Source organism: Mustela erminea, chromosome 11 (genome assembly GCF_009829155.1).
Source record: "Mustela erminea isolate mMusErm1 chromosome 11, mMusErm1.Pri, whole genome shotgun sequence".
Lineage (NCBI taxonomy): Eukaryota > Metazoa > Chordata > Mammalia > Carnivora > Mustelidae > Mustela > Mustela erminea.
The window spans coordinates 43,477,143-43,497,522 of record NC_045624.1 but is presented as its reverse complement, the minus strand read 5'-3'; the positions used below and the strand labels follow the sequence as shown (position 1 = coordinate 43,497,522).

General features: G+C 34.7%; 1 protein-coding gene across 3 annotated transcripts in view; it reads left to right on the top strand.

Annotated features, from left to right (window-relative positions):
• The window catches only part of BBS9 (Bardet-Biedl syndrome 9), a 446,163-nt gene that overhangs the window by 167,071 nt on the left and 258,712 nt on the right, over window positions 1-20,380 (top strand). For all 3 annotated transcript variants that reach the window (XM_032305995.1, XM_032305996.1, XM_032305993.1), the window contains 5 exons: window positions 2,881-3,062; window positions 7,572-7,648; window positions 10,592-10,645; window positions 16,877-16,979; window positions 18,516-18,620. In XM_032305995.1, the coding sequence (XP_032161886.1) occupies window positions 2,881-3,062; window positions 7,572-7,648; window positions 10,592-10,645; window positions 16,877-16,979; window positions 18,516-18,620 (521 nt within the window). The remainder of the gene's footprint in view (window positions 1-2,880; window positions 3,063-7,571; window positions 7,649-10,591; window positions 10,646-16,876; window positions 16,980-18,515; window positions 18,621-20,380) is intronic.

Genomic DNA, 20,380 nt, shown 5'->3' with positions numbered 1-20,380 from the left:
GTAAAATTCTGTCATCCACAGAAGCTTACACATTAATCTAAATGGATAGTATTGTTAAATAAAACATTCTTTAGAAAGATTAAAAAAAAAACCTTGATTATGTTTTTCCTTTTTTTCTTATACTTACATTTGGCTTATGTTTAGGAATGATATATGTATTTTAAAATTTGTTCTTTGAATTAAAATACCAAGTGATGATTGACTTATTAACTGTGTTCTAGGCCTCAAAGTGTCTGTCTCATCATAGATGTCTTAGAAATTCCACTCATTTACTTTAGAGTTTTAGAGCTTAATACAGTCTTCCTATCGAATCTTAAATGAATTCAACTGAAGTCTAAGTTTCTGTTATTTTATCTAAATTATATGCAATGATTCTGATGCCACTGAAGAAAAAAGTAAATTGCTTCAAGTTTTGTAATTTATTTTTAAGACATTTTGGTGAACTTTGTTAAATTCTTCCAGTGAGGGAAGACCTTCGCTCCTCCCTTTTATATTTGCACAGGTTGAGCACAGGTTGAGATTTTTTTGAGTCTGAAGAAATATATGTGTACACTACTATTCAGATTCTTTCTATCTTAAACTTAATAGGTGTAGATACATTTTTAGATAAATCTCTTGTGTCTAAATTGTTGCTATTTCCTGTATAAAACAGTGTAACAAATCTGATTCAGTTATAAGTTGTCCAATTCATAGATCAAATAAATTTGAATACTGAGGGATAACTTGTATTGGGTCATACTAGGTTTCACATACTATAGACCACTCAAAGGGGGAAGATAAAATGGATATACTCTTTTGGATTAAAAAATCCTGATGACCTCCAAATTCTCTTAGAAGCCAACCAAAGATCTTGTTTTCAGTGTTCAGAGTTTCCTGAGGGCTCATTAAGTTTCCAGACCCTAGTGGGATTGGGTAGAATGGGGAATAGAACATAGTCACAACTCAGAGGGGTCAGAGGGTTTGTCCTGTTGAAATGCGCTTGTCAGAGCTGAAGTTAGGATTTCTGCGACGTGGCCACTAGGTGGCTTCAGCTGACTGCTTAGAAAGGGTAAAGCCCAGAGGTACTATGGGGTTGCTTCTTCCTAAATGTTATCTCTAAAATGAGAAAGTGAGACTGGATGATCCTCTAAGGTCTTTAAGTTTTATGAATTGGTTCTGTTAATCTAGCTCGGAAAATAAATACTCCCAAAATAAAATTATTTTCCTAAAATAAAGTGTGAAAAGCAACCCCATAGTACCTCTGGGCTTTACCCTTTCTAAGCAGTCAGCTGAAGACTGCTATATAGGGGGTAGAGTCAGAGTTAGAACCCAGTCTAACCCAGTTAGACTAACCCCCAGAGTCTCTGACTCCTAGTCTAATTTTTTAGCTGTTGATTCAGTGATATCAGTTTATTCTTTGTTTCTCTGAAGTCATACAAGAGGGTTTTGTGGCGCTGACCATGCCTAAGTAAGCCCTGGAGAAAGTGTGTATAGGAAATTTGTATCCAGAGCAGAGGTGGGTAAATAGTTGATGGGGATTAAGGAGTGCACCTGCTGAGATGAGCACTGGGGTGTTTTATGGAAGTGTTGAATCATTATAGTATATACCTGAAAGTAATATTATACTATATGTTAATTAACTGGAATTTAAATAAAAATTTAAAAAAGTTAGTTCGATGCATCAGGAACCTGAAGAAATAGAGGTAAAATTCAGGCACTTATTGACTTCTGAGTGAAATATAAGGACTGGATATACATACATATGTTAAAAAAAAAAAAAGGAATGTTGTGTTGAAGGCAGGTGGTAAAGTGGATGCTGGTGGTCACCTTATAGGAGGGACTGAACAATGTCAGTATCTCCTCTCATCCAAGTTACGCTTTTCGATTAATGAGCTGACCATTTGTCATGGACCCAAAGTTGGGGAGTTTTAAAATTTCTTACTCATTCTGAATAAAGCCTAGACTCTTATATACCATATATATATATATATTTTTCAGATGAATAGTAGCATTTTTTAAAATTTTTTTATTTTTTATAAACATATATTTTTATCCCCAGGGGTACAGGTCTGTGTATCGCCAGGTTTACACACTTCACAGCACTCACTGAAGGAATAGTAGCATTTTTAAGTTGTTTTTTTCTCTCACATTTTCTGTAAGTTTTGATGAATATTTAACCTTTAGAATGGGACTAGAAACCTCTTTTTTTTTTTTTTAAATCAAAGGCCACTAGAAAACATAACAAATGAAAATCAAACAAATTCATTATGCATCAGTTAAAAATGACTTATGACAGCGTTGACTTCTTTTTTCTTCTGAGAAAGCTAAGAAGGAAGCAAATAATGTTCATTTCAACTTTTTATAGTAAGTCCAGGAAAATTTACAATTTTTAAAAATGGTATGCTAAGTTTATATATTAGGGCTAGTTTCTAGAGTAAAAAACAAAAAAGTTAAAGGAGACTAAGAGAGAAGGAAGAGTGAAAGGATGGGAGGAAGAGGGATGGACAGAGAACTACAAAATGAGGAAATGGCTCCACAAGTGTTCACAGCTTGTTATGAATCTGCCAAGTAGGAGCTGGAGTGAGGATTAAATGATAGAATAGTTGAAAAGCTTTTGGAGAATGATTTATCATGTAGTTAGGTCCCCCAGAGTGACAACTATTATAATAATTGTTAAGGTCCCCCGGCTCCCCCGTAATGAATCTTAACATTGGGTGTGCTTATATAAATATAAATCATGTTTGAAATATTTGAATTGAGTCTTTGATGTAAAACTTTAGAAATAGTTATATGGCCATTTTCTTATGGCATGTTGAAGCTAAACTGAATAAAAATATTTTTGCTCAGGTCTAAATCCACCAAAAATTTGAATTATGTCTCATTTTCTCTTTCTTATTGTAGTGATTTAAAGGGAGTGATAGTCACTCTGAGTGATGATGGTCACTTGCAGTGTTCATACCTAGGGACAGACCCTTCTTTGTTCCAAGCTCCGAAGGTTGAATCTAGAGAACTACACTATGATGAACTTGATATAGAATTGAAAGAACTTCAGAAAATCATCAAAGATGTTAATAAATCACAAGGTATCTCATTTGCAACTTTTTATTATTTTGGAGTTTATTATAAAATTGATTTATTTTGTATGTAGATAATATCTTAAATATATTAGTTAATTCTCTCCTCTAGTCTTAATTAAAATCATATTTGTAAAAATAGTGTTGCTCTTTAATTTGTATTTTGTAGCTTGTGAAAAAAACGTTAGGATACTGCTTTTGTTAGTGTGTTTCAGGGACAGAGCTATCTAATTTTTTTTTTCTTTAAATTCTAAGAATGGAACAAAGTACTTCTCTGCATAGTGGTTTCAGGACTTGAGAAGAACATTAAACTTTAGAGTGATCAATTTTTAATATCCCTGAAAACATTTTAGTGGCTTCTTTTAAAAGAAACCCTAGCAGTACATGAGTTACCACTTTGTTACTAAAAATGTAGTCATTTGCAGTTTAGTGATACTATTTAGGTATGCAGTTAATTAGACATCCAAATGGAATGTAGCCTGCAGTATGTTGATTTCTAATGACTCAGAAGCTGATGATATTTTCAGTTTCTGAGTTTTGAGCAACTCAATATTATCTTTCTTTGGGATTCACAGGAGTATAATTTTATTGTAAATTAAAAGGAGAAACAAAACACCAGTCCTGCAGTTTGAATTGGACATGTGAAAAACATTATTTTAAGTTTTCTTCTCAGAGTCAGGTAAAAGTATTTTTTTAATGAGAAAAAATATGGACTAATTTCACATAAGAGAAATGTTAAAACAAGTAGGAATAATAAAAGAAACAGAGCATCAAAGGCCAACCAAAACATAAGAGCCAATCTTAATCCTGATCCAGTCACTTTACTAGATTTATATATTTTTCAGTCTCCATTACCAAGACAGATTCAGAGGAATTTAGATAATATATTTTAAAATATGATTATTAAGGTAAAATTATTATGCCTTGGCTTCACATGTTCTCTTAGAAAGTTTTGAAAGTAAACCAGTGAAACTGAGGTCTTTTAAGTAACTCCAATTACAGAAAACCCATTTGTTGTCAGCATCCCCCCTCAAATGGCGAATGGTTAAAATTCGATGTTTCACATTGCAATATAGACATTCTCCCCACTCTCCTTGATACTAGTGTTTGGGGATTAATGGAATTATGAGTCTCTTTTTGTCGTTTAAAAATATAATTGGAGAAGAGAGGCATATATATGGAACATGAAATTTCCAGAGTTCATTAAATAAATTTAATGTTACTTTTCACTTTAAATTTTGTGTCTTGAGATTTTGCCCTTCCCATAAACAATGTGCTAATGATATTTTGATTAACACTCAGTTGTGTAAAAGATTTCTCAGAAAAATCCTTTACAACTGTAAATTATTTTTTGGTGGCCATAGTGATACCCTTGAGTGAGAAGGTTTGGAGCTATTTTAAAGTTGTCATTACCTTGATCCTTCTGTGTATCTTCAAATAACTGCTAATTAAGGTAGGGATGTGCCCACCGACTTGGGTGCAAAGTTTAATATTTATATAACCTCAAATTTTAGCTAATATTTGAAGTTCTCTTACACTTCTTTGCCATCATCCTTTGGTTTTAGTCCAAAAAACAAAACAAACAAACAAACAAAAAACCCACACGCACAATCAAAAAAACCCAAAGTGAAGCTTGGAAGAAAGAGGGACTTTTAAAATATTTTATTTCTAGATATTGAAAAAACTTAGTTTCCTTATAAAACTGTGGTGTATTTGTTTATTAAAATACCTGTAATTATATAAAAGCACAAAATCATTTCATTATAGAAGATTATGAGAAGTTAAAATTCTGAACTTTTTGATGACCTCATTATTCATTTAAATGCCATTTAGCATAGTGAGTTTAACTCACAAAAAGAAGTTCACAGTCTTGTGGATTATTTTTGGTACTTAGAGCTTTTTTATTTCTTCAAAGCAAAAGTTTCAGCAAAATTTAAAGCCAATTTAAAGAGTACATTTTGTTGTACACATGGTGTATATTATCTACTGTAATAAAAGTGTTTTTGAAGCTGATTTTATGTGTATAACTTATATGAGGAATGTATGTTGTAAGCATGAAATTACAGTAATAATTTCTGTATGGCTCATGGGTTTTGAAGCTTTTTATATTCAACTCATTAGTGTGAATCCTGCCTAGGATTTCTGTTACCAGTAGTCAACAACAACTGTTGGTAGGCACTTTCAAGGGCAGAATTTCCTTATAATTTAGCCAGTTTATCATTCTATACCTGGGGTGTGAGGGAATGGGTATGGTACTACGATGGCCTCCCACACAGTTGTGTCTTCAGGAGGTGAAAGAGAACAGTAAGAAAGAGGTGTATAAATGAAACTCTGTACCCTATTGGAAATATGTCTAGGATAACTAAATTGCCTTTACCATTGAGTCCTAGAAACATTTACTTGGTGACCTTGTTGGGAGATGTGTTGTTTAGGGCTATGTCTGGCTGCACATAACACAATACCCAAATAAGGTGGCTTAAACAAGGCAGAGGTTTATTTCTTTCCCATAGAAAAGAAGTCCAGCAGTGGGCAGACCAGGGTTGGTCTGGCATTTCCACTGTCATCAGGGACTCCAGTTCTTCCTCTCCCAGGGTCATCTCTTGGTCCAAGATGGCTTCTGGAACTCCTGCTCTCACATCTGCAGCTGAGTCAGCCCCCTTAAGGATCTTTCCTAGAAGCCACACCCTGAGCAGCTTCTACTCACATCTCACTGGCCACTCCAAGCTTACAGAAGAGGCTGGGGAAATTAGTGTTTTAGCTGAGCACTTCATTGCTCAGAATACAACTGAGCTTCTTTTAGTAAAGAACTGAAGAATGGTATTGGGTAGGCAAGGAGCAGGCTTTTATATTGTCACTAAGTAAGTTATGGAAATTCCCACACTGAATATTACAGTACTGGTGGGAATGCTTGATGACAATGGTAGGTAGTTCTTCTCTCTGTGAGACAGCTGATTCCTGTGGCATCATCCAAGAACTTTCCATGTTTTTAGTCAGCTATCCTTGGTGTGTGAGGGATTTTTCCTCTCAAGGTCACAGGGTAGTTTCAGCAGTTCCAGGTATTATGTGCAAATATGATTTCCAGGGAAGAAGAGAGATATTTCTCCCAAGTCTCCTTTTTTATTATGGGGAAATAGCTTTCCCAGAAGCATGTGCCAGCACCCCCACTCCCAACTTTTCCTCACCTCACGTCTGCCAGGATTAAGCCCTGTGCTTATGCCTAAAACAACAAATTGTTAGGGGAATGAAATCACCATGATTGGATCTGACCAATCCAGTGACTTTGAGATGAAGGCGAATGCCTCCCTAGAATTATAGCTCTGCTACAAAGGAGGAGGAGGGGAAAGTAGATGTTAGGTAGACAGCCAGTAGTCTGTCATTCAAATATATGTGTGTGTATATATACACACACACATAATTGCATATACATTAATGTTTCTTGTTTATGTAGGATCTGTGTCATTTGTTCATCATACCTTATGCACTGTAAACATTTTAAGTCGTGAAATTATAAGTTGTGAAAATAACATGAATATGGTAAAAATAATTCTAAGAGTATTAAAAGGGTAAAACTCCCAGATCTTAGTTCCTCTACATTATATAAAGGTAACCTTTATCAGGAGTGTTTGTGTATTCTTTAAAAAAGATTCGTATTTATTTCTATACAAATATGTGCATATTAGATGCATTGTATTACCTTTTTTTTTTTTTAATTAATAGACACATCCTGGAGTTCTTTTCATATCAGCATATAAAGTTTGTGAGCACTGTTTTTTTTCTTTTTAAAGATTTTATTTATTTATTTGACAGAGATCACAAGTAGGCAGAGGGGCAGACAGAGAGAGTGAGAGGGAAGCAGGCTCCCCGTTGAGCAGAGAGCCCGATGTGGGACTCAATCCCAGGACCCTGAGATCATGACCTGAGCCGAAGGCAGCAGCTTAACCCACTGAGCCACCCAGGTGCCCCGAGAGCACTCTTATTTACAGCTTTGGGCTTTGGATCATTGCAGAGCATACCATAATCTAGTCAACCATTTCCCTGTTAATAGAAATATAGAGAATTAGGTTGTTTTTGTTTTTGTTTTTAAAAACTACCAGCAGCAGAGAAGCTCCTTGGGCGTGTCTGTGAGTATTGGATAAATGCTAAAGAGTAGAATTGTTAGATCATAGGATATGTATATTTTACATTTTGATGTTCTGACCAAACTTACCTTCAAAAGGGTATAGTTTGGGCTTTTAACTATAGTGTTAAGGAGAGAACATTGAAGTTCCTAACACTCTTCAGTCATTGGGACATATTTTAGATAATATCTTTGGAGAAAGATAGTTTTTCTTTCAAATTTTGTAGCAGGGGAAGAATGTCATCAGGTTTCTAATTCTGTAATGCATTAGTTTTGTTCAACTTATGAATATGTTTATGGGGTTGTTTTTTGATATGTGATATCAAAAAAAACTTCTTTAAAAAACTATATACAGCAGTTTTGCTTTATGATTAAATATTGTTTTTCTTTTTAAATTACAGGTATTTGGCCCATGACTGAGAGAGAAGATGACTTGAAAGTTTCTGCCATGGTTTCTCCTAACTTTGATTCAGTGTCTGTAGGTATATTCACAGACTTTAAACGGGTTTATGATAGTGGTGGACTATGCTGATTTGGGATCAGTATCTATTGATTGAAATTTTTGGTCCCCAGATAGGAACTTAAGAGAAGATAACAACTTTTAGTCTTTATTACCTTCTAGAAAAAACATTTCCAATCTCTTAGTGAGGAGTTCCTTAGGATTTTGGTCTAAAAAAAGGAGAGGAAGGGGCAACAGTAGAAGAGGTTTTCCACATTATTCTGAATCTACTTTTATTTTTTTTTTTAAGTTTTTCAGTACCATAATATTGAGATAATCATAATCCAGGTGAATAATACTGACCCTATAAGATTTTTCTCGAAGTTTCAATGAGATAGTGTTCATGTATATATATACATACATATGAATGAGGAGGAGATAGGAGGGAGGGAGGGGAGTATCTTTGTGTGTTATTTAACAAACGGTTGAGCAGTTGGGCCAGGGATTATTTTTTCCTGCCATTTCTATCTGTGTGACCCAGGGCAAGGTATTTTATTTTCTTTTTCTTAATTTTTCTCATCTGTGAAATGGGAATAATATTAAAATCTACTTTGTTGAAGTGTTATGATAATTAACAATATCATTATCATCAAATTACATTTTAGTTCTTTTAACATTATCCTCATCACCACCAACACCACCACTGCCACACACTGCATTCCACTGCTTGTCTCATCCACTGCCATATCTTTAGTGTCTGTCACTTAATGAGTGCTCAGTATTTTTGCTTCATAAATGAATGGAGATGAGAAATAGCAAAGATGAAAGAGAGACTGTCCTTGGTATGTTGCCCCACCTCCTTGTTTAGTTTTATGTGAGCACTTGTTAGATTATAATTGGTTATGTCTCACTGCCTGCAGTTTGGGCAAAAATCTATTAAGTTTATCTGTCTCTGAATCAGAAGTTCATCAATTTTGGCAAGTGATCAAATTCACTGCTTTTTACTATATTTGGAGTTCATGTCATGTAATTTTACCTAGGAAATGACTTCGATATTTAGGTATCAGAGCATAATATAGTAAGTACTTGTCCTAAGTTTTCAAAGATTAATCTTGGTATAAAGAGCCAACCAAGCTGTGATAAAAATCACGTTAACATTGCCATAATATAGTAAGTTGGGCATACTTAAAAACAGTACTATATATGAAAGAAACATTCACTCAGCTGAGTCACATAGTAGAGGCACTGTTTAAAACATTGGCCATTCAGCACACACCATTTCTCACTCTACCTGAAAGCTGTAGTCTGAGTGGAACATTTTTGCTTAGTTAGCTGACAAATGTACACACATTTTCTTGCCTTGGAAATGATTCTTATTTTCCTTTGGGCAACTTATATATTTTTTTTCTAGGTTCTCTTAAACATAAGTTATTTGGAACCAGGAATTCCCTTTCTGTTCTTTAGTAACTTTTGATCTTTGCAGGAAAAGGCCTTGTGTAATAGTACTTTATTGTAATGTATATTTCCCTGTTGGTAACTCAGAGTGCTGTTTCCTCTTGACTAGGTGTCTCTTTTCAGCTTCATTTTCCCTGTCTTACTATTTTTTCCTTCTTAAGAGATTCCTGAGAGTATCATTTTCATCCCATTAGAACACACTGGCCCAACAATTTATGTGGCTATGGTGCCATGGTGTCTTTGTGTAGCTCTTTGTCTCTGGCTATAATTTTATCTTCCCAAAGGACTGCTGTCCTGGAAGTACCTAGGTGTTTAAACATGGATTGGAAAGAACAGGAAACAGGAGATGTTGGTTTCTCTTCTAGATATGTGGACAGCCAAATGTAAAACATTTCCTGGATTTCAGGTTCTGCTAGAGCAAAAAGCTTGGCTCAGTGTTTTATTTTGTCATTAGTTATAAAAGCACACATCTAAAAATAATATAATTTCTATTAGAGCGGGGTCTTTTATAGATAAGACAAGCATTGCTGTCTTATCTTTTGGATTGAGAGGGTGGATCAGAGTTCATACATGGTTTTCTGTGGATACGTATATAGAATATGAATCTGCCCACTCTTAGTTATGTTGATACCCAGTACAGTATAGCCATCCCTGTTGCTTAGAAGTGATTTTCTTAGTAAAAAAATTCCAGATAAGCTAACTAAAAGCACAATAGAGCTATTCATTGGTTGAATTAGTGATTTTATTAATATTAATTGTTCCCCAGTCATGGATATTATTAGAAAATTATATTACCTTTTCATCTTATTCTGTCATGGAGTGAGCAGTTTTTCCTTTCAATCTACAACTCTAATAAGTAAGTTATAATTTCTAAGGATATGTTTGCTCTATTATGTTATGCTCTGAATTCTTTAAGAGGTAGGATCAAGCAACCTAGGCTGATGTTCAAAGAATGACCTAGTTTATGATATGAACTATTAAAAAAAAATACACTTCTACTTTTATTTTATTTTCTAGGTGTAAGGCCCTTCAAGCTTTGTATCATTCGTTACATGTCTTAGATATATATTATTAATCAGAATAAAACATATCTTTGGCAAGTTGAAAATATAAGGACCTTAAAAGGCTGGCATAATGCTTATTTGAGAAATACAAGGGGCTTTCTTTTATATAATATAAAGAACAAATTAATATAATTAATTAATTTCAATACTTAAAATTTTTTAAAAATTTAATTAGTTTCAACACTTAAGTAAATTTGGCAAGAGAATAGTTTGATAATAAAATATATCACCTTTTCTTTCCTTTTTGGAAAAGGTTTCTATTCGCTTACGACTTTCCAGTTGAAGGCATTCAAAAAGCTACATTAACCCTTTTAGCCTGTCATTAGATTGATAAGTTCGTTATGGTTAGTTTCCTATTTTGGTGGTGGGAAGTATATATTGCACCCATTGTGTTTACTCATTGATGGACATGTAATTTGAAACCATTCTTTCCTTCCTTCTCTTCTCAATTCTGTGTTTACAGCAAGCTACTGATGTTGCAGTAGGAACTGACCTTGTCCCTTCAGTCACAGTTAAGGTATTGTACCATGGTCCTAGACTTTATTGTGCAAATGGAATTACACATTTCATCACATCTGCCACTGTTGTCGCCCTATGACTGGCTTATGGAAATGTAAAACAAACACTTGAAATTTGTATATTTCCCTCAGCTTTGGATAGCAAAGATAACCTTTATTTTTTTCCTACAAATATAAAGCTGATAATTGCATTCATAGCAATGTTATGTAATATAAATAATTTTTATGGGTTATGCTTAACCATTATGTTTAAATGATCTAGGGTCTTTTTTCTAGAAACAAAATTAACATTTTAAGTATGTTGGAGGAATTGTGTCATTACCACTTATGATAGACCAACAAGTTGATTGCAGCATCATATATATAAGGGAATCATGCATGCTAATATCTTTCTTCTATATATAATTATGTGTATGTTTGAGAGGAGTTTCTGGTCATCTACCTGCCATGACATTAACTTTAAATGGATGTATTTATAGCAAGAAAATATTAAATGAAGAAGCCACAAAGTAGAGTAGTGACAAATTGATAGTCCTAAAAAAATAGAATATGAAGGATGTGGTTTTGGTTAAGATTTTTAGTCCTGTCATTGTAGAATTTTAGAACTAGAACTCAAATGTAGAACCCTCTTAAGGCATTTAGATTAAAGTGTGGTAATCAGTCAGCACGTTATTAAGTTGAAAATATTTATCACTGCCCAGACCTCGGAGCCAGGAAAAGTTGTGGATCTTGGCAATTTGCTTAGTCAAAACTTGGATAGGACTTTATATTTTCTTAGATTATGGGTTGCTGTCCTTGGAGGGGCTTGACAGGGCACCAGGCTTTACCAATTGTGTTCGCTTACACTGGACCCAGCGGGTGGCCCAAGTGTGGGGATCTTTAGTAGAAGTCGAAGGGAGCCCAATCTTGTAACAGTTTCCTAAGCTAATTTTTTTGGATTCTTGCCACTGGAAACAAGGGTGGTCTTTCCCCACTTCTCCCAACCCCCATCTAATCAAAGGCTCTATCTCATTAATACTTCTGAGTCTGGAAAAGCAGCAGTGGCAAGAAATCAAACGCTTAAGAAAAAAACAAAAAACAAAAAACCCCTGCAGATTTCCAGGAATGATCTATAGACTTTTGTGTAGAGAAACCTCTTTTTATATCTATCTACTGATAATGTTCAGACATACACACATAATAATTCAGGAGCACACTATAAATTGCAAAAAGAAATCCTGTACTTAAACCAGAAAACATTGCTTATGCTAATTCCTACCCCCCCTCAACTGCTAGTTATTGCTATAAGTAAATACACCTTTCTCACCTATGCAGTTCTAAGGCTTTCATGTGTAATAATAGCCATCTTAAAATGATGATATGATACTACTGGAAAATTCTTCTTCCTTAGTGGAATTTTTACATTTGAGAATGACTAAGTCTCAGCTCTCTTTCTTACTGCCATTATAAGAGCTTGAGAAAGAATGCAACACACAAGGGTTGTATAAAATCAGCTGGACTTGTACAGCAGACACAGTGACTTCCTGATTCTGTCTGACAGTTTCTCTACAAATTTTGCTATAAATCTCTTCTTATAGCCTTTTATAACAACAGCAGCCAAGATATATAACCATGCAAGTTTCCGTCATAATAAATCCTGTTAATTGAGAAAATTTTTCCACCCGTTCCAAGTGAATGAAGATGTGGCTACCTTGAGTATGTGTGTGTGATGCGTGACCGTCTATTACAGGCAACTGAGGCAGAGTGGTTGTTCATACCTGGCTTTTGGAGTCATATTTATGTATCTAGGATAAAATTTGGTATTATATTTCTTAGGATCATATTTCATTTTGTTAGAATCCGAAAACAGCATGGAAAATTCTTGAATTAATGTTTTATATTTTCCCCTTAATATTCTGTAATTATTTTTCTTTTAAAATATGAGGTTTGTGATCTAGCCAAGTCTTTAACTCTTTTTTTTTTTTTTTTTGGATCAGACACAAGTCTTCTTTGTTCCTCCAGTTACTTTCATCACACATCTCCTTGATTCACATTTGAAAATGCCTGGGCCATTGTTGGGGTTTAATAAATCTGTGCACAAGTGCTATCATGATCTTGCTAACAGTGTAAGATTGTGTGATCATTGTCTAAGTATACATTGTTATGCCAGGCAGAGTCAGAATGTCTGTTCTCTCTCTCTCTCTTTTTTTTTTTTTAATATTTTATTTATTTATCTGAGAGAGGGAGAGCATAGGAGGGGGAGGGTTGGAGGGAGAGAGAGACTCAGGCTGAGCAGGGAGCCTAATGAGGGGGCTCAATGTGGGGCTTGATATTGGGCTCCATCCCAGGATCCTGAGATCATAACCTGAGCCGAAGGCAGGTGCTTTACTGACTGAGCCACTGAGGCAGTCCAGAGTGTATGTTCTCTTACAAGTAGCTTATTACTACTTTAAGGATTTTTCATTTTCACTTTTAAAACTGAGTTCTTATGATATATTCCTGGTGATAGCTTTCAATTCTCTTGCACACATTGGCTTATTAGTGATTATTTAGCTTCTCTGAACCTCTTTTTTTTAAAACTGTGAAGTGAGGATACTTTCTTTTTTTTAATTTTTAATTTTTTATAAACATATATTTTTATCCCCAGGGGTGCAGGTCTGTGAATCGCCAGGTCCACACACCCCACAGCACTCACCAAAGCACACACCCACCAATGTCCATAACCCCATCCCCCTTCTCCCAACCCCCCTCCCCACAACAACCCTCAGTTTGTTTTGTGAGATTAAGAGTCACTTATGGTTTGTCTCCCTCCCAATCCCATCTTGTTTCATTTATTCTTCTCCTACCCACTTAAGCCCCCATGTTGCATCACCACTTCCTCATATCAGGGAGATCATATGATAGTTGTCTTAGACATTTAACTTCTGTCTGCCAGAATCCAGAGCCCATGCTCTTAATCAACTGTGGTTAAGACTCAAAACAACCCTGCATTTAAAAAGTATCCTCACTTATTTCACTAGTGAGGATACTTTTTAAATGCAGGGTTGTTTTGAGACTTAACCACAGTTGATTAAGAGCATGGGCTCTGGATTCTGGCAGACAGAAGTTAAATGTGGTTCTTTGACTTATAATCAGAGTGGCGTTGGGCAAATTATTTAGCCTCTCTGAACCATGGTTTTCTTTTCTGTAAAATGATGTATAGTAATAGTACCTGTTTTGTGATTTTGTGAAGATTAAATGAGATAATGCATACAATTTATTAGCATGGTTTCATTAATATAAAAAAGTTGTTAATGGTTATCATTAATATTATTAATTTTATTTAAATATATATGTGTAGACTAGCATTATATTATTACTTATAGTAAAATATTTAAGTTGTGTCCTATTTATTTAGTGGACCTGGCATAATTTCTTCTTCCTGTAATTACTATCAGGATTTTACTAAAAAGGTATTATATTGTTTATAATGACCAGATATCATGAAGGAAGGTTTGCTTGTGGTATGCTCATTCCCCTCATGTATTCCCAGGGCTTATAAATTAAAAATTGAGGATTCATTGTTCATTTTCTGTGTTTTTTTTGTATTTATTTGCATCAGTAGTTATCTGTTAAAAATTCTACTTTGCAATTCAAAATTTTTGTGTTTAACTTATTTTTAAAGTTATATAGAATACCCACATCATTTAAAATGAATGCAAGATACGTACTAAATTTAATTATATGTATATAATGTTTCTGGGCCAGGTGCATATTCCTGTATATTGTTTATTTTTCTATAGCATGTGTGTATATGTATATATTTTATATATATGTATATGTATATATATATAAATATATATTAAGGAATAGGTGATACATGCCTTTTAATTAAGAGAAATTTGCAAATTACTTTTTTTTTTTTAAAGATTTTTATTTACGTATTAGAGAGAGAACAGTGAGAGAGGGAACACAAGCTGGGAGAGTGGGAGAGGGAGAAATCGGCTTGTGCTGAGCAGGGAGCCCGATGCGGGACTTGATCCCAGGACCCTGAGATCATGATCTGAGCCAAAGGCAGACACTTAATGACTGAGCTACCCAGGTGCCCCCAAAATTACTTTTCTTAAAAATAATTTTACCCTTGTACTATGTGAGTTAATGAAATATATCTGTCTCATATACTAGAATCTAATAATTAGATTGAAAGTTGCTCTACAGCAAAGGTATGATATAGAAGGATGTTTCTTAACTCTGTTAGTACATGGCTATCATCTGGGGAGCTAGAAAAAAAAACCAACACCCAGAACTACCCCCAGAGATTGTGATTCAGTTGGTATACCAACCCTGCCTGGGCAGTTGACTGTGATAAGTCTGGCTTACCAACCACATGGATGAACTCATCCAAAGGATGCTGTTCAAAGGCTGGGACTTTAAGGATACAAAAGTCCAAAGAGGGAACATGTGCAATGAAAGTAAGATATTTAAGCTTTTTCTTTGATAGCCTGAAAATGATGCCCCTTTGCACTGTGGCCCAGTAAAAATCCGTGGGCCTAATGGTTTCTGCTGATGTTTCTCTTGGTGGGAAGTGAGGGAAATCCTGGCCTTCTCTGCCCATATCTGCCCTACTTCCCAGTCAAACTGTTAGCCCAGAGTTCTTAGCTTTTGATTCTAATCTGGGAGGGTTTTCTTAGCATCACCATATAAGAGCCAGTTTAGAAATGCAGCCAGCTGAGATATGCGACAATCAATATTACCACTCCTTGATATTTCTATAATTAGATCTGTCATGTATTTTTGTGTTAAGCCATGGAATAATGTAGTGCTTTGATATGTATCTAGTAACTATCCATCTAGTGAGGAAATCCTTCCTTAGAGAACAGTTTATGCAAAAGGTGGTGTGCAGATACTAGATAAGGTCATCCCGTTGCCACATCTACACATGAAAAGAAATGAACACATATTTCATGATGTAATTATTCACCAAGCGCAGGGTGGATTTTTTCATTTGATTTTGATGGAACTTTTTTTTTTTAAAGATTTTATTTATTTATCAGAGAGAGAGAAGGGGAGAGAGTGGCAGACAGAATGGGAGGCAGAGGCAGAGGGAGAAGCAGGCTCCCTGCTGAGCAAGGAGCCCGATGTGGGACTCGATCCCAGGACGCTGGGATCATGACCTGAGCCGAAGGCAGCCGCTTAACCAACTGAGCCACCCAGGGGTCCCGATAGAACATTTTTAATAGCTTTATTAAGTTATTATTCATATACCGTACAATTTACTCATTTAGGAGTTCCGTTCTCTGATTTTTACTGTATTTACAGAGTTGTGGAACCATCACCGCAATTCAAATTTAGAACATATTTGCCTCCCTTAAAAGTAACCTCATGCCCCCTTCCCTCTCCCATCCTCCACCTCTCCTTCATTCCCATCCCTCAGCAACTTCTAATCTATTTTCTGTCTTTATAGATTTCTCGATTCTGGACATTTCATATAAATGGAATCATACAATATGTGGTTCCTTGTGACTGGCTTCTACCCCTTAGCACAATATTTTTAAGGCTTACCCATGTCGTAGTATGTGCCAATACTTCATTTCTTTTGATTACTGAATACTATTTTGTTGTAAGGATATATCATATTTTGTTTATCTGTTTATCAGTTGATGGACATTTGGGTTGTTTCTACTTTTGGCTATTGTGAAGAATGCTGCTATGAAATCTGTTTACAAGTTTTTGGGTGGACATATGTTTTCATTTCTCTTGGCATGGAATTTTGAGGTCATATGGCAAATTTATGTTTAATTTTTAAAGAAACTATCAAACTGTTTTCTTGCATGGCTGTACCATTTTACGTTCCCATCAGCAATGTATGAGATGTCTTTCCTCACATTCTTGCTAACACCTATTTTTGTCTGTTCTTTTAATTACATCATTTTAGTAGATATGTAATAGTATCTCATTGTGGTTTTAACTTGTATTTCATAGTGATTAAAGATATTGAGCATTTTTTCATGTGCTTGTTTGGCCATTTCTATATCTCCATTGCAGAAAGGTCATTTAAGTCCTTTGACCAGTTTCTAACTGGGTAGAAAGTACCGCTTATGTACTTACCCATTAATCTGCTATTTACGTTACATGTTATGTTTTGCCACTACTCATTTTTTCTCAGATAGTGTTTCCTAATTATTTGCTAGTGATTTTTTTACATACTTGTGCTATCCTATCAACTTGGATAAAATGTAACTTTCTATTGATAACAGTTTCTGTTTCCTTAGGTCACGTTGCAGAATCGACTGGCATTGCAGAAAGCCAAATTATCAGTCTATGTACAGCCACCTTTAGTACTGACCTGTGATCAGTTCACCTTTGAATTTATGGGTAAGTGTTCTGCTTTGGCTTAAAGTCTGTCGTGGTGTGAGGTTTTCTTTTAATTAAAAAAACCTTTTTTTTTTTGGTTAGTATTTTTATTTCATGGCTGTATTTCTTGTCTGAATAATGAGCCTGGTATCTTTCTAAAATCAATAATTGTGTTGTTTTGCTTATATTTTCCCTTCAAACATCAAGCATGAATGGTACTTTTTTAAAAAATAGCAATGTTTAGTGAATGGTCATTCAGCTGAAGTAATTATAGATTTTCAAGTGCTTTCCTTAACTAGATGGGCCTGTAATTGTACTTAAATACTATAATTTGGAAGGCTTTCTTTATTGGTGTTTCTCTAGTGAGCTTTTATTGAATCAGTTATGTCTGAAATAAGAATATTGGCTTTAGAGTCTGGCCAAAATTTGAATCCTGGCTCTGACACTTACTCAATGTGTAACCTTCAGTAAGTTACTTTAGTAATTACTTGGAACCTCAATTTCTTTTAATCTGCAGAAAGGGGATAATATCTGTCTGGCAGGGCTGTTTTGAGGATTTAATTAGAAAATGCATCTATGTAAGATATCTCTAATAATGCCTAAAATAGTAGACAGGTCATAAATGGCAACCCTTAGAGGTTTCTTTGCACAGAATCTCTCATACCCTACCATTTACATCCAAGTTGTCATTAGTCCTATCAAAATGATTTCTGATTTATCTTTCTACACTTTTTCTTTCTTTCTTTACTGCTGCTGTTCAGTTGATTATTCTGTATCTTATTCATGATGTCAAGAACATATTTCTCTTTTGCTTTTGTATTACCAACCCTTACTTGAGTGCGCCTGGCAGATAGGGGGAATTAAATAAAATATTAATTGAAACACTGAATGAATGGTTGAATGGTTGAAGTCATCTTATAGGTGATATCCAGATATTGGGTTCTCACTTTATTTTCTAATTATTTTCACAATACTTCCAATTTGTCTTTCTAAAACACATTCTGAACAGTTTATTTTTCTAGTTAAAAGCGTCTTAAGACTGCCTACCTCAGGTTGGAGGTCAAATACATGAATATAGAAGGTGACATACAATCTGCAAAGTTGTTACAGTTATAGTTACATCCATATGCAATATCCCTCTCCCATTTTCCCCTGCAGTCTGTATTATAGCCACGATAAAGTGTACTAATCCCAGTTCCCAAATTCTCTTGCCTTTTTGTGTACATTTTTTTCTGATCATTCTGCCTATTCATCTGACTAAAGAGAAGCAGTGATGTAGAATTTGGGCACCCTTGCCCTGAAGTCAGTTTTCAGTTCTCTATTGGCTATATGACCTTGGGCAAGCTTCTTATTCTCTCCATAGCCAGTTTCCTCATGCACAAAAGCTGGGGACAATAATAGTACATACCTTACTCTGGGTTATTGTGAGGATTAAATAAATTAATCCATCTAAAGTGCTTAGGATACTATCTGGCATGTAGTGTATGCATAATTTTAACTGTTAATAATAATTGTCCAACATTTTGAAACTTAATATTACTTTCACATTTCTTATAGCACCAGAAATGAATAGAACGGTATCCTTTTCAGTTTATCTGAAAGGGAGTTACACACCACCTGAGTTGGAAGGAAATGCTGTTGTTTCTTATTCCAGACCATCAGGTAAGCACACAGTTGTTCACAGATTTATAATCCTAATTACTACTTTTAAATAATTGGAGTTATGAGTTAAATGTTTAAGTGTTTAAGACTGAAAGATACATTGTAAAATAATGCTAAATGGAAAAATAATTCTTGTCTACTGTTAAATAAAATTGTATGTCTAAATTACTTTTATGTGTTATGGATTATTAGAGATAAGATGTTTAACTGATTTCCAACATATAATGTTTGATTCTGTCTTCTCAGTAGCAAATATGATATATTTTTATTCACACTCAAAGTATGGTATTAGACTTCATTTATTTGAAGAAAAAAGAAAAGCCTAGTCTGAATTCGTGAAAAAGATTATTATGAATTTCTCTAATATAAAGCAATATTGAGTTTCAGACACTGTTTTTTTTTTTTTTAATTTTTTTATTTTATTATTATTTTTTTTATTTCCAGCATAACAGTATTCATTATTTTTGCACCACACCCCGTGCTCCATGCAATCCGTGCCCTCTATAATACCCACCACCTGGTACCCCAACCTCCCACCCCCCGTCCCTTCAAAACCCTCAGATTGTTTTTCAGAGTCCATAGTCTCTCATGATTCACCTCCCCTTCCAATTTCCCCCAACTCCCTTCTCCACTCTAAGTCCCCTTTTAATGAATGACTAAATAAAACTCTTTTGTATCATACATGTTAAAACATTTAAGAACACATTTACTAAAATTTGATCTGTGTTTTTTCAAGAAACTCTTTTGAAACAAGTTATCTTTAGTCCAGTTGAGATTCAGTTAGTGTAAATTTTAACTTCATTTGGTCAAATTTTATAGTTTGGTTTTTTTCCTATGCAGTGAATTTTTCATATTAACTGTTTAACAATCTATTTATTGGTAGAATATGAATAGTCTTTTTTTTCATGATGTTTTAACATAGTGTAACTGATAATAGGGTATTTTAGCAATGTTACATTTGTATTTTTTAAACATTTCTATACAGTTTTTTAGTTCTAAAAGTTTGAGAGATGCCTTGATTATCTTTTTCTTTTCTATTGATGTCCACTTTGCATATTTAGCAATGTTTTTCTTTTATTTATTTCTTTTCAGCGTAACAGAATTCATTGTTTATGCACCACACCCAGTGATCCATGCAATACGTGCTCTCCATAATACCCACCACCTGTCTCCCCCAACCTCCCACCCCCTGCCTCTTCAAAACCCTCAGATTGATTTTCAGAATCCATAGTCTCTCATGGTTCATCTCCCCTTCCAATTTCCCCCAACTCTCTTCTCTCTCCATCTCCCCTTGTCCTCCATGTTATTTGTTATGCTCCACAAATAAGTGAAACCATATGATAATTGACTCTCTCTGCTTGACTTCTTTCACTCAGCATAATCTCTTCCACTCCCGACCATGTTGCTACAAAAGTTGGGTATTCATCCTTTCTGATGGAGGCATAATACTCCATAGTGTATATGGACCACATCTTCCTTATCCATTTGTCCATTGAAGGGCATCTTGGCTCCTTCCACAGTTTGGCGACCGTGGCCATTGCTGCTATAAACATTGGGGTACAGATGGCCCTTCTTTTCACTACATCTATATCTTTGGGGTAAATACCCAGTAATGCAATTGCAGGGTCATAGGGAAGCTCTATTTTAAATTTTTTTTTTTTTTGCTTTATAAACCCATTTAATTCTCACAACAAGTTGATATTATGTTTCTCTTGCTTAAATATTTTTGTTTCTGTGAAAAAATAATTTCATTAAAAATA